The sequence below is a fragment of the Ochotona curzoniae genome, unplaced genomic scaffold (assembly GCF_017591425.1).
Source record: "Ochotona curzoniae isolate NIBS_2020 unplaced genomic scaffold, NIBS_Ocur_1.0 contig_3819, whole genome shotgun sequence".
Lineage (NCBI taxonomy): Eukaryota > Metazoa > Chordata > Mammalia > Lagomorpha > Ochotonidae > Ochotona > Ochotona curzoniae.
The window spans coordinates 32758591-32773974 of NW_024466004.1; the positions used below are offsets into that span (position 1 = coordinate 32758591).

The following is a 15384-nucleotide window of genomic DNA, read 5'->3' on the forward strand; positions in this document are numbered from 1 at the left end:
ACTACAAGAACAAAACAGAGAAGAGGCTATTTCTAACCCAAGATCACAGATAATCAGATTTTTAAAAGATAAATCCACAATTTTACAAATGCGGCAACTGCAGCAAAGACACTCCATGGCTTGCCCAAGATTATCTAGTCAGTAAACAGAGTTCAGAGGTTAAGGCCACATTCCACTACCCCCAATTTCCAATCCTTTCACTTTAACAGGAATTGTCTTACGACAAGCAAACGAACCTAGTTCTTTATTAAAGGAAAAGCCTTTATAGAAACATAAACAAATCGAGTGAAAAAAAAAAAAAAGCAAAACCACTTGTAGATTCTTATCTCCTTAGTGAGTAACCATCACTAAAGTGACAACTAGGAAGCAGAAGTAATTCCACTAATCACTCCAAGAAAGAAACGACAGTTTTCCTTTTATGCAAAAGTTAGGTAATTTCCTTATTCTACAAGAAGTTTTTCTATCTTACTCCACTTACAAAATAAAAGCCAGAAAAAATGCTATAAATTTCATGCTTATATAAAATCTGCATATGCCATAAAGCTAAAAACAATTTTTACTTCCTACCAAATTTCATTTTTCAAACAAATATTTAAAATCTTACGGTAGAGGGGGAATGTCATGTTGCATAATATCAAAGTAAAAAGAATCCTCACAGGAGAATTTCTTTTTAATCACACTTAAAATAAATTCATCAATTTTATAACCTGTAAACTTCAAAAATTATGAAAACTCAACTCCCCTGTTGATCAGACTCCAACTATTATGACTGCATTTGTCAGCTCACTCCATATGCTGATTAATACCTATTTTTAAACTCACAAGTATATACCCCATCCTAAAAAACTATAACTTGAGATTTCCTAGAAATCTTAATATAGTACACGAACTCGCTAAAGTACACTTCATTTTATCAGTTAACACGAGAGTAACAAATTCTTTCCAGGTAAAAACAGAAAGTCACTGAAACTGCAGTTTTACTCATCAAACAACCATCAAATCAATGTTAAATAAATTTAACTTTATACTCAACTAGGTAAAACTTGCCAAGTTACATGATTGAATTAAGACAATAAAAAATACTGTGCATGAGACTCTGCACGTGCTCAAATAGACACAAAGTTTTAAGATTATCGAAAATGTGCTCAGAACCCTGGTGTTCCAAAATGTTTTTATAACTGTCAGCAAAATGCATACATATATATATGTACGTAACACCTACACACCCAGGCACTTCAAATGATGCCTTGCATCCTACAGGTACTCTCATGAATGGGTGAGTAATATGCTGAATGCATAAAAAGAAAATAAATCAAGGACTTCAAGCTCAAATGAGAATAGTTAACCATCTTACCAGAGCAACATGACTGCTCTGGTAAGCTGAAAACACTTCAAGCAAGAAAAACCACTCCAATGAAAACCAGGTGGACTTCGGTAAGCAGAACACAGATTTAATATACTACAAATTCAGTTTACTAAAATAGTTGAGATAAGTTCCCTCATCTCTCCACCTCCCAAGAAAATCAAAATAAAAATTGTTACTACTGCTTTTAAGGGAAAAAAAGATGGTGAAAAAAAGATGGTACTCCTAAAAGGAATAGCTGTCCCCATAACTTGGCCAGACATCATTAGCTATGTTAAGACAAGAACACTACCAAATAAAACCTCCAAGGAGCCGCAGCAGTCCTCCACGAGTGGGTTTTCAGAAGAGCCTTGAGAAGAGGCAGTGATATACAGGTCGTGTCAGCACTGGAGGCATCAGAGCCAGCCTCATGCGAGAGCAGAGACAAGTTTTGTAACTCTCACCAAATCTTAAAGATGGAGAATTATTACCTTTGTAATAATTTCACCAAACAGGAAAGAAGCCATGGAAATCCCTTGAAGATGTTTAAAATATTTATGAAAGTAGAAATTAATTTCAAATACTAGTAAATCTTGGCATTTACATTAAATCATTCTCTTCTGCCAAGTACTGAATCAAAATTAGCCTAAATCATTGCCTGAGAAGGTGTGAAAAGGCGCCACCAGATTTATTTAACAGATCTGAACGGTCATCAACACCTTACTAAGACTAAATCATAAGTTATGCAAAGTAGATGTTCTGTGTCCAAAATCAAACAAAGGCCACCAAAACCATGCTATGCCTTCAGGTCACAGACATTCAAAGTTGGCCAAAACTTTGTAATCATTATAACACCCCTAATGAAAAACATCAATAATTTTATGTCAAAAAGGCCCAAGGGTCTGGTAATGTCAACACACTGTATAAATCCAGATGCAAGGTAACTTGAACCGCCCAACGCATATATTCATAGAAACAATCTGATATAGTTTCCGGAGGAGAAATGCTATGGAAAATACAGCTCTACTCAAGTCAGCTAGACTTTCTACTCACGATACTAAAGTGAAAGATTCACAATTGCAAAGTAATTTTTTTTCCAATTATTAAAATATTTACTTCTAAAGCCCAGAAACTAAGAAACAAGCATCTTTGAGTTGTTGAACAAACTCTATCCCCGAAGTAAACAGGAAAACTTCGAAGTGTCCCAAGTTGTACCCCACAGCAAGTATGCAGATAGCAAGCAACACATTTCCATGCCCTCCAATAACAGCTTTCAACTGAGCTAGGAGCCTAAGAGACTCCGTACAATCAGTCAATACCTGCTAAAACCTCTGGTTTAGGGCATTACAGCCTTTACATTTGTGCAAATACTTGATTCGGTAGATAAGATCTAAGCCGCTAGCTCCCTATCCTCACACATCCACAATCTTCCAACAGAAATCCTAGGTCTGCGTTTAAGAATTAAAAAAAAAAAAAAAAAAAAAGGGAAAGGAGAGGCGGAAAAAAAAAAATCTTGCCAGGGTTCCTCGGAGGCTGAGTAGCCAGCCTGTGAAATGCTAATGCCGCTTCGGAGCAGTTAGTCACCAGCTATTGTGTCGGGCTGGAGAAAGCCGAGCCAGCCGCGCGTGCAGAGCGAGCGCCCTCCCGCCGCGCGCCCCCGCGCACACGGACGCGCGCGCCGGCCCCTCCTCCTCCGGCCTTGCACTGCACAACACTCATGACGTATCTTTATTTCTAGCACATTAACAAAATATCACAAATAAACTGCCCGTGGTCCCTGCGGCCCCGGGGGTGCGGGTCCCCCGACCACTGCCCCCCTCAGGCCTCCCCATCTTTCCCGTGGCCTTTGGAGTTTTCACCTTCTAGGGCCAAGTTTTTTTTTTTTGTCTCCGTAAAAAAAAAAAAAAAAATTGCGGGAAATTCAATTTTTTATTCGACTCGGGGAAAAAGTTTCTTTGCTGTGCGACGTGAATGTCTCACCAGATTCTGGTAGGTCCTGGGATGCTCCTTGCCCGTCCAGTCGGTGCGCCGGGGCAGCAGCTGCGGGCAGAGGACGCCCCGTGAGCCCCGGTCCTACCCCGCAAGCCCCGGGCCGCCCGCTGCCCGCGCCCGCCCGCCCCGCGCCCCGCCGGGGAGCCCCGCAGCCCCGCTCGGCCCCGGAGCCGCCGCGGCCACGGACGAACGGCGCAGCGGGGCCCCGGGGACGAGCGCTCCCTCCCGACGCGCGCCGGCCCGAGCGGCCGGGGCCCAACGCCGCCGCCCTCACCTCCTTCTCGGCCACCTCGCGGATCAGCACCTGCCAACAACAAAAGCGGCGGGGGAAGAGAGCTGAGCCCCGCGTCTCCCCGGGCCGCGGCCCCGCGCCGCCGCCGCCTCCCTCCCCCACGCCCGCCGGCCCCCGGGCCGCGCGCCGCCCTACCTGAGCCGCCTGCTGACACGGTCCATCTTCCAGGAACCGGGCGATGAGGAAGTAGAGCTCTGCACGGGAGACAGAGGGATGCGGGAGGGAGAGAGACGCAGGCTTGAGCGGCCGGCGGGGGAGAGCGCGCGCGGGGAGGAGAGCCCGGTGCCGGCGGCCCCCCTGCTCCGGCGGGAGCCCCCCGACTTACCCGATCGCAGCTCCGAGAGGCCTTTCCTCTCGCAAGACATGTTTCTGGGTCAGCCCAGGGCCGCCGGCGGGACAGCCCGCCGCCGAGGGGAGAGCGGGGACGGCGCCGCCGCCTGCCCTATAGCTGTCAGTGTGCGTTCACGAGCCTCGAGCCTCGGCTCCACCATTCAAGCGACGGCGGCGGAGGCGGAGGCGGAGGAGGAGGAGGAAACAACAACTCCGAGGCAGCGGCTGAGCAGGCCCCTCCGCCGCCGATCCCTCCGCCGCAGAAACGAGTCCGCCGCCTCGGCCGCCCCGGCTCGCCCGGCCCTCGGCCCCCGCCCCCCGCGCCGCGGGCCCGCCGAGGGCGAAGAAAGAGCGCCCGGGGCCCGGCTGGCCGCCACGCCGCGGCCGCCCGCCGCCTCCTCGCCCGGCCGCCCCGCCGCCGCCGCCGCCGCGGCTCGGTCTGTCTCCAGCCGGAGAAGATGTCGGAGCCGCCGCTTGGCTGCGAGGCGCTTTTCTCTGTGGAGGCCGATGGCGGGGAGGGAGGGGGCCGAGGACGGCTTCGCGGAGGGATCTGACGCACGGCCAGCCGCAGCACAGGGTCTATTCAGCGGCGCTGGCTGGGCTGAGATGGAAGTTAGTTTCTATGTAGCAGAAATAGGAAACAAATGAAGCAAAACTGCCCAAAGAGGGGAAATGCCCCAAGGATGGGTCTCTCTCGCTCTCTCTCTCACGCGCGCACGCAGGCACACGCAAAGCACTCTCACGCTGGGCAAACTCGGGCTCGCGCTCCCCTGCCCGACTTGAATGATAGTGTTTGCTTTCTGTCTCTTGCCATGTGCGTGTGTATAAGTGCTGCGGACTGGCATCCGTGTAAGTCTTGTCCTGCGTTATTTCTGCAGCCTCTGCAAGTGTGTGATTTATCGGAGTGCTGGATATTGCCATCGTGGTTCGGGCTGCTTGTTTTAATCACTTAGCGTTTTGCGAACCCGTTATTTGCGGAAGCCACCACCTCTGCATTTTTCTTTTATTACTGACATCGCCTTAAGCGAACGTTTTCTTAAAAAATGTTTTTATTATTATGCGGGCAAAGCGAACTCCTGTTTTGCGCTTCAGATATTCTTTTCTTTTTCCCCCCGATTACCGAAAGGCTAGCGATGGCTAATTAAGGATTTGCAATTGCAAAACCCTTAAAGCTTTTTTAAAAGTGTTTGCAAGAACGGATGTTGTAAACCTGAGGGAGAGGAAAGGACGCTAGTATTTATCTGTAACTGATCTGGAGGTAATTTAGTGACAGATCGATAACCTACCGAAGGACACTGAAAGAGTATACTACAGTTTAGCTAAGGTGATTGGTGATTAAATAATTTAAATTATCTGTGTATCTCGCAGTTGCAGTTGACTTCGTCATGCTAATTAATGGCTTCTAATTTGAGGTGTAAACCATTCCTGTTTACAGTTAATGACGAGAAGACTTCTGGAAGGAAAGCTGACGAAAAGAAAAAAAATCGTCTTTGGTAAATTAGTATGTAATGACCGGCTTTATATACTAAATCATACATCTGTGCTGATGAGGGTAAAGGCCTTGTTTTTTAAACGAATGTGGGTGAAATTAATGGAAACAATGGAAAAAGCCATTTGTTAGAAAACAAGGACACCAAGTGATATTTATCACCAGATGATTTAAGCACTTTCCAAAAAAGACTTGAAAGTTCGGGGTTTTTTAAAAGAATTACATTTTAAAGGGAAGCCGTAGAGACGTTCTTTTGTTAACATTTAACAAAAGATTCTCCCTAAAAATCCTCGAGACTAAACTGCATTTTATGGATCTGGTTTTTAAAAGATTGTTTGTGGCCAAAGGATCGAGAAGCTGTATTGTGGTTTTCTGGATCGTTTCCTCAAGCCTTGTTCCCTCCTAGCTTCTTACATGCCTGGTAGGAAAGGCTGCAACTGCCTTGGGCTGCACTGCAAGACTGTGCGGCGCGACAGCCTGTTCTAAACATCCAGAAATCATCCAGAATTCATCAGACATGTGAGAAGGAAGTGGGGGAAAGCCTCAACCCTTGTAATAGGAGGTAAAATTGCCTTTTGGAACAAAATCTTAATGAAATAAATGTGGGACATGGCTGGTGATTGGTCCTATTGCAGCCCACTCATCAGAATGACTGCTTTTCATCGACATGGCTATTTTCAAGTACTGAAAATTTTTACCTTAAAGACATTTAATTCTGGACTAACTAGGATAAGGAAAATAGCCTGCTTCTACCTGGTCAGTCTTGAAAAAGAATCAATATTATTAAGTTCCTTTTTTTTTGCAATTATAATTCTTTCCAGGAACAAGACTATTTTAACTTTTTGAGTATTATGTTTTCAATTAAGAATGGTATTTTACATTATCAAGATGTTTTCAAAAAACGGATTTTTTAGGAACTAAATTTGATCACTGAGCTTTTCTGGTTTTGCATTGTTTGTGTTAGTCTAACCCTTACTTATAGATGTTTTATCCTCATGGAGGAAAATAGACCAAGCTATAACATGGAATATAAGATTATACTGGGAAAAGTTTTCCATATAGATCCTATGGGTGTCATGTCAACATGGAAAGCTGGCAAGATATCTCCTGTACAATTCTCATTTAGAAGCTGAAAGGTATTTTCCTAAGTACATTAATACTAAGCTTCTAAAACATGTTAAGGAAAATCCCTCCTCTAAGTTTTCTGAATATAATATTCCTATCATTTTTACTATCTTTGAGTGCTTATAATCTTTCTTTAAAGTATTTGATTTGAACATAATTAGCTCTGCCCTTGAACTAATAAATATCAGTCTAAGAAAGAACAGGTTTCCTGGTAAAAATTAAAATATCTTTTCAGCCAAATAAACTGTTGGTTTTTAACAATGGATATCAAAATGAATTTTATTAAAATATTCCAATGTAACCAATATTCCATATAACCTTTTAAGTTCTTGAAACATAAAACACATTTCTGAGTTCTGGCATTATCAGTCAATTAGAGTGGTATTGAAGTGTACATGTCAACCGGAAGAGCATCTTGTTTGGAAATGCTGTGTTTTAGGTATCAAAGCAATGAATCTTGCAGTTCTCTTTTCAGCTGTTTCTTTTGCCTAGAAGGATGGTTCTGATTCCATCTGTATCCTTTTCTTTTTGTTTAGCTGTGTCATGGAGTTCCAAAATAAAATGTCAACTTTAAAAGATGTCAATGACCTTTAAATAAGAAGGCCAATAAGAAGTGATAAAAGTTTGGAAAATCAACAACTAATTTCTTTATACAATGTGTTTTCTTCAAAAGAATCATAAATATTTTTTGAAAATATAAAAGGTTTTATTACATGTATTTCTTTTCAATGAATGATATTGCAGGAAATAAGATAAACATTGGGCAAAAATTTTGATCAGATAAGCACTTGAATTAAATAATCAGATTTTGCCATTTAAATCCCTGGAGGTGGAAGATAGAGTAGCCTTTTTAACCTTTAAAGTTCTTCCGTGAATTCTTTATGAGAATGAGTTCATTTTCATGCAGCCCATTTAAGAAATGGGTTCATATAACAGTGAACATACATGATTCAAAGATACCTCTACAGTTACAACTCTGTATACATTAACTCTGGGTTTTGTTTTAATGTTATGCTTCTTTTATAGGAAAAGTTTTAGCCTATAACATACATACCTAGAAAATTAGACAACACTGTGACCAAAATGAAGATACTCTGAAAATGTTCACCTGCCCTAGCAACGATGGTTGGATTACAACCATCCCAAAGGTCTTGCTAGAATCCACACTCTTCTCTGTGCTGTTTTCCCCAGTTCTGAGTGTTTCTACACATCTGTTTGTCTACTCTCTCAACACACACATCCTTGCATCACAAATCGTGAACATTGATCAGATTTGAAGCACAGAAGCAGAGACATGAGGCTATTTCAAAAAGTCTGTGGAAAAATGGAATTAAGAGCACATTTCATTTAGATGTGTAGAAGTTTGAAATTCTTGCGTAGAGGAATTCTTCAGAAAGTTCATAGGGAATGCATATTGATTGGAAGAAGCCATGAGTAGATTTTAAAAGTTCTGAGCCAAAATAAAGTTTTAAAACTCCTTTTCCGTGAACTTTTGGAAGCATTTGTGTACTGTTTAGTGGCTGCAGAAATAATAGAGAAAGCAATATTTTTGGCATTTAACATTTTAAGGTCATTATATCTCACTAAGAAAGATTTTTACTTAAATTTTCTTTTAATCTATAGCAAAAATTAGCTGGCCCCAACAATCATAGCCTTTATGTATTTAATTCTCTCAACCTTTTGATTTTTGTTTTTCTTTTCTTCTACATAAATGTATTTGGCAAAAAAAAAATTGTAACTTTTTAGTCCTTGTAATGGATATATGCATGTACATTCATTGAAATAATGGTTAACAAGCCTGCACAAAGAATGCTGTCATACAGTTTAATAATTTTTCAGCTGAAATATATATGATAAATTTAAGGAAAGATTTTAATTTCAGTTCATACCCACAAATCCCATCATTATCATCATTTTCCTGGTTATCTTTGACTGCAGAGAAATGTAGGTGAGATGAAACTGTTACAGTGGAATTTTATCAGAGCAGATCAACAAACTGATTTATACATAAGAGAACTTTCAAAAGGTCTATCAAATGGTAATAACAGATGTGTAATATCGCCTCCACAGTTATTAGAGGTAGTGTGACCGGCCATCCCTAGGGAACAACTTAGTTACGTGGGATCCTTTGAGAAGGAGGAAATGCAGTGTTTTTTTCCAACCATCCTCATTTCTCTAGCTTGCACGTTATACTTCACATTTGTTTTTGTCACTCAGTGTTTTGCTTTTTAGGGGTAACAGCATGTATAAGATTTTCATCTTTCCCTCACATTCCTGCATTTGTTTGTTCAAATTTCCCTTTTTTTTTCCCCCATGATTAAGACTTTAGTTTCCAAAGGTAAACAAATATAAATGAAATAGATATTTATGTACATATTCTATATTTTATTGGACAAGCAATTCTCATTTTATATTGCTTGTTTGAATAAATATTAAAACTCTGAAATAAAAAGATGAGTCTATTCTTTGCTTTTAAGCAAACACTGGTTATCTTACATTTAAGATATTGTTTTTAAAAGATAAGAAGAATTTATACAGTAGGTGTCAAAAGGAGGAAAGAACAGTCTGATCAGCTGCATCTTCCTCTCTGTCTTCCTCCCTTCTTTCCTATCTCTGGTTTTCCATAGCAGAGGGGAAAAATTAAGTGACAAGTAGCAAGAATGTTCTGTTTGTACAGTATAGATAAGCATTCGTGTGCATTACTAAACTTTTGTTATTTTAACACTTGTGGCTAATTCAATACACGTGGGGTCCTTTTAGGTGCTAGATTTTTACTGACTCGGATGAATTATTGTAATTTTTTCTTTTTTTTTTTTCACCACCAATCATATTTATCACTCCAGTAGAATTGGACTGGGCTGGAGGGTCTTGCTGCCTCCAGGGAGTCCCACAAATTATTTTGTCAAAATTATTTTTGCACCTTTCAGACTCTAAACTTTATAGGAATTACATGGACTCAAGAGTATGCTTAACATGGCTTACCTCTTTGAACATTTTAGATGGGGAAACTCATTTTGTTTTCAGATCCATATCCAATCATACCATACAACAATCTGTGTTGTACACATGATGGCAAATTTTCATGGCAAGATAGTAAAGATATTTTTCTCTTAATGTGTACTTACAGGGATTCTTTCATTAAGATAACAAATACCTAGGTCATTTCCTGTTTAAATAACCCAACTGATTTTCTGTTGCATTATTTTATCTCCTGTTCCTTTGTTATTGTTAAGAGAGTTTTCATGGAATTTTCTGTTTTTGTGTGAAGTTCATTTAAAAGGTGAGGAAATCAGAGAAACACATTTAGAGATAGAGTGGCCAGAGAGGGAAGAGGTAGGAAGGAGATGTTTCCCCTTTCATCTTGTGTCCAACAAAGAGGACACATTGCCTGATAGCCACCATCAAGTCCCAGGAGAGGGAAGGCACATCCTGGGGTAGGGGTCACTATTGACAAGTAGACAGACTGTGTTACATAGGATGGGAGAAATACGGATTCCAACTTGTGAAATGTATTTTTAAGGGTTAGGAAAGTAAATAAGAATATCTGGTAACAAGTGTGGGAAACCCCAACTGCGGCTTTGTAATTGAATATTTTTCCTGGGCGTTAAGTATTTAAAATAGGAATTCACAGTCAACTTATAACATCTGGCCATTGCCTCTATGTGCCATTTCTACGATTATCGTAGCTTCATAGCTGCACCTCTCTACTTCCTCTCTTGTTCAGCAGAGAAACTATTGTTTAAACACTGACTTCGAGTTTGATCCTTATTCATGCTACTCTTCAAAATGGAGATGCTCAACTCACCAGAGGCTGACTGTAGATGTGAGAACCAACCAGCCAGCAGTGTCCCCTTCTGATGGCTGCATCTGGAAAATAAAGGTTTCAGTGATGGCCTGGCCAATCTCCAAAGTATTAATTATTAAAATTTAACTTTGTTTGGCAGCAATAACTCAACTTATTGAATGAAATGCAAGAGGTTTGAATCAATGACTGTACAATCCATTCAAATTGAACTACAATGAATTCAGATACTGGATACAAAAACAGTGAATGTACTTATAAAAAAAATGCTAGCAGAAATAAAATCTGCCAAGATATTTTTAGCAGCTACAAAATAACAACATAAAATTATGTGAAATATTCACTTGAGTGGGATATAGAGTTATGCACTTTTTAAATAAGGGTATGACTTCTATGTTTAAAAAGAATTAATGACTAACTTCTAAAAGGTTAGTTTCAGTTATACAATATTAACCAGGGAGAGATTTGATTCAAGAAGTCCTCTAGGCACAATTATATTGAAGCTTATAAATTAGATTCAAGAGTTGCATTGACTCAAAGGAACTATAGTTCTTAGAATTTTTCCCTTTAGTTTTTTTAAGTTGTGAACATGTTATGCTGTTCATTAAAAGTTTAATTCTTTTTTTCTAAGATGTTTTTACTCAAGCACAGTATCATTTAAAGTCTAGAAATTAAGTCCCCTCTACTAGAGAGTGCAGAAAAACTTCTTTAGGATAAGTACAAACATTCAAAAAATAAAGCAAATAGAAAAATGATGCCCCAAGGCATCTAAGAATTCATATATTTCCCCATTTTGATAACCTGGTTTTATCTTCTCAATCACCATCTTCCCTCTTGAGTATATAAAAATGAATCTCATCATTACTCTTGTAAATAATTTGATTATTAGAATGATGTTTGGCCTAGAGATTAAGAAACCTGCACATACAGGCTCTGGTAGACAGTGGTGATGACTGAATGACTGAATTCATGTCAATACATGGGAGACCTGGATTGAGTTTCTGATTCCAAGTTTTGGTTTTGTCTGTACCCAAATAGCGTAGGCATTTGAGGATTGAACCAGTAAATGGGAACTCTTCTCTCTCTCTCTCTCTCTCTCTCTCTCTCTCTCTGTCTCTCATTTTCTTAGATGTGTTTATTTACTTTATTTGAAAGTCACAGTTCCAGAGAGAGGGAGAGATAGATCTTCAGTCTGTTGATTCACTTCTGAGATGGCCACACTGGACAGGGTTGAACCAGATGGAAACGAGAATCTAGGAACTTCTTCCAGGCTTCTGCATTGGGTAGCAGGAACCTAAACCTTGGAGCCTTCTTCCATTGCTTTTTCCAGAATACTAGTACAGAACTGGATCAGAAGTAGAGCAGCAAGGACACAAGCAGCAGTCATATGGGATGTCAGCATTGCAGGCAGCAGCTTTACTAGCTTCAGCATGAAGTTTTTAAAACAGCCTAATCTTTGCCTATTTGGAATATCTTACATTATACCTCTCCTCCTAGAAAACAAGTAGGTGGCCTTTCAGAGGATCTTCTGTATGTTTCTACAGCAGCACAGCGCTTAGATACATTATGTTGTTCTCCTCACTGTTTCTATGACAATATTTGAATTTAAAATTTCTGTATTCCCATTATATGGAGCACTTAACATGTTCAATGTTTTTTGTGGTGGATGAGGGGAAAAACAGGGTTTTTTTTAAGTGAATACACCATGATTCTCTCTGGAATTATTTTTATTTTTATTTTATTAATTCATATGTAATATATTATTATTTTATGTAATATATGTTATATTATAAATATATCTGTTTATTATTTATTATTTTTAATTTTACTATTTTATTTTATTTTAACTTTCTGGAATTATTCTGATACCCCAGTGTGCCATAATTTTCCCAAACTAGCATAAGCATGATGATTCATTTGTAGCTTTTTACTGAAGAGAAGAAAACAATGTATGCTTTTTTAATTTGAAAAAATAACAGAATATTATGTGTTATTGGGTATTATCTCTGCCCTTTTGGGGTGTTTAGGACAGTGTAATACAAATAAAAAATGAAGGAATAAAATTATCGCAAGCTTGCAGAACACAAAATAATGGCTCTCAAGAAACAGAGGTCTAAACTAAAGTGATGGACAACAAATTCCCTTTTCCTCTTTCAGATTTTGCCCTTGTTACTTAACTTGAATATGTTATCTTAGTACATTTTTGCATACATGTCTTTCATCTAGTCATTTTGTCTTATGTTCTCAGAGATCATAGGCAAAAGACATATATGTAGACTGAATATCAAACAAACGGAATGGCACATCAGGAGAGCTCCTAAAAATTTGTCAAGTCCCCAAGAGGATCGCATTTTAGAGCTGGAAAAACCTGAGAGTATACCTATTGCAAAACCCTACTTGTCAAATTTCAGTCAGCTCTGCACTGTTTCTGATATTACTGGTTAAAAGGCAGCAGCATTAGTAGCCAAAAAAGAATGACATCATAAAGGGGATGTGTGTTGATTTCTCTACACGTTTCAGGGGCTAAATATGCATGATTATGGGGATTTGGAGAGAAAGTTTGTACTTAAACTTTCAAAAAGCTTAGCAACAAGTTCCTATATCAGAGACAGTTAAATAATCCCCACAAGCAATTGGCTTAGAGAAAAATGAAAAATTTGAGTAGTTAATAGCGGGCAGACAAGAATGAAATCCTAATTCTCTTTCTGAGTAGGCTCAGGGACATTATTTCACTTCACTTAGTATAGTTTTCTCTTTAACTAATATATGAAGAGTGAATTTACCTCATTTTGGAAGTACTGCGAGGAAAGAATGGGATAATAACTTTCATAATAAAAGCTAACGCATATTGAGTACTTACTGAATGTCTGTTGCTCTTCTAAGTGTTTAATAAATATTACGTTGTTTAATTCTCACAAGACCCCCATGGGGAAGGTATTGTTATTATCACTCCACTTTTAGGAGAGAACTGAGATACCCAGTGCTGAAGTAACTTCTCCTGAATCATTATGGACTAGTGAAATACGGAACCAAATTTAGGAGAGCTGGTTTCAGAACCCTCACTTCTGCCCAGCCAGTCCTTGTTAACCTAGTCACATGTACTATTCGCATGCGTACGTTCTTTTCAATAACAGATGCAGATACACAATAAGGGCTTAATAAGCGTTAGCTGTTACTATTACTTTTTCTGCTATGTTGAAAGAATGGGATTCCTAGTACTGACTGAAGACTCTACACGAGGCATTACCTTTACAACTGGCCTGGAAGGCCACAGATGCCCTAGTTTCCATTGCCTAATCATGATCAGATAATAGAATAGAACATAACCAACATTCAGGGGATACTGGTCTTGGTCCAAACAATAAGGTCTTTTGCCTAAATTCTGGCTTGTACTCTTCCTTGGATTCGCTTTCTCATTTGTTCTTCTTCCTCTACCCACAACATACATAGATATCTGAGCATTTATGTATATAAGACATAAAGCAAATAAACACACAGTATCAACGTGTTTGACCGATGATTGAGCAAAAGTTAGTGCAGAAGAAATTAAGATTAGCTAGCAAGGGCAGATTTTAGTGAGATTATGAAGAACAGTAGCTGATGAGTGATGTCCCCAGAGTCAACACAGAAGCCAGACTATGGACATAATGGGTCATATGAATACATATGAAAGTATTATTACTCTTCAATTGATATTGGGTTTTTCTGGGGAGGTAACCAAGCCAAGGAATGTGAATGCTATCATTCTAAAATGAGCTGTGGGACAAGGCATTTATGAGTCCTTTAGATTAGTTTCTCTAAAACCTTGTCCTGAAAAGTTTACATGCCAAGAGCAATGCAAAATGACACAAAGAAAAGTATAGACATGTAAAAATGATCCCATATTACTATATATCAGCATTAGAAATATTGTGAAATTCTAGTCACATTTCAAGGAAGACATAAGGCTAGAAACTGTCAGTAGTAAGATAATTAAAGTGATATACAGATATGAAAAGTTGACTGCTGGAAAAAGGACTAACACATTAATGTCTGTGAGGATTGAGAAGATTGAGAAAATAAATAAAGTGAATATAAACCCATTCATTAAAAGCTAGAACTCCAAAACCAGCAATAACTGATATTCTTGCTAAACCTTGACTACTCAGAATATATCTTCTAAGAAGAAAAATATCTCTTACAGAATTGCTGTAATTCGTATGTACACTTAGGAAATGACACTTGGAAAATTTAATACTATTATCTAACAGAAGTCACAACTGAGTTGTTTCCATTGAATCAGTTAGTGTCTTTGTTGATCCCGATCTTTCTCCTTTCTTTACTTCCTCCATCCATTCTTTCCTTCCTTCCTTTATTCATTCCATCCATTTGTGGTTTTCTTCTTTTTTGAAAAAAGATGATTTACTTTGAAAACGTCACACAGAAAGAAGGAGAGAGAGACATATCTTCTATTTGCTGATTTACTTCGCAAATGGTTCCAAGATCTAGCCCAGCCTGAAGCCAAGAGCCAGGAGCGTCATCCGGGTCTCCTATGTGGGTGACACATGCCTAAAATATGTGGGGTGTCTTGTGCTGCTTTTTCCAGGTCACTAGCAGGAGGCTGCATCAGAAGTGAAACAGCCAGGACATGAACTGGTATCCATATAGGATGTTGACATCACAGGTGATGAATGTACCTGTTATGCCACAACACTGACTCCCCCAACCCCATTCTTCTTTTTTTTTTTTTGCACCAGTCTAACAAAGCATATCACATTAAATTTATTTATTATCTTACTCTGAAACTATTATCCAGTGGTTTTTAAAAATATATTCCATGACATGCATAGTTATTGAGAGTTCAGGAAAAAGTCTTTTCAAAAATGTTTCTGAATTTTAATTTGGCTAATTGTTTCTTCATGATTGTATGAAGGATTTTTTGGCAAGAATATTATATAACTATTGCATCTTGTGGGTATTTTTAAGGCTTATTTATTTATTTATAATACAAAATTATATAGAGAGAGATGGAA

The 15384-nt window shown here is 39.2% G+C and overlaps 1 protein-coding gene and 1 long non-coding RNA gene across 3 annotated transcripts in view; one reads left to right on the plus strand and one right to left on the minus strand.

The window, feature by feature from the left end:
- The window catches only part of LOC121158719 (pleckstrin homology domain interacting protein), a 123973-nt gene extending 119742 nt beyond the window's left edge, over positions 1–4231 (minus strand). For both annotated transcript variants that reach the window (XM_040983659.1, XM_040983658.1), the window contains exons 1-4: positions 3952–4231; positions 3762–3820; positions 3609–3638; positions 3323–3382 (exon numbers count right to left, since the gene is read on the minus strand). In XM_040983659.1, coding sequence (XP_040839593.1) covers positions 3323–3382; positions 3609–3638; positions 3762–3820; positions 3952–3991 — 189 coding nt within the window. In that variant the 5' untranslated portion in view covers positions 3992–4231. The remainder of the gene's footprint in view (positions 1–3322; positions 3383–3608; positions 3639–3761; positions 3821–3951) is intronic.
- Positions 3243–15384, plus strand: part of LOC121158721 — a 37628-nt gene continuing 25486 nt past the window's right edge. The window contains exons 1-2 of the long non-coding RNA XR_005884214.1: positions 3243–3331; positions 5392–5457. This is a non-coding gene — a long non-coding RNA (uncharacterized LOC121158721). The remainder of the gene's footprint in view (positions 3332–5391; positions 5458–15384) is intronic.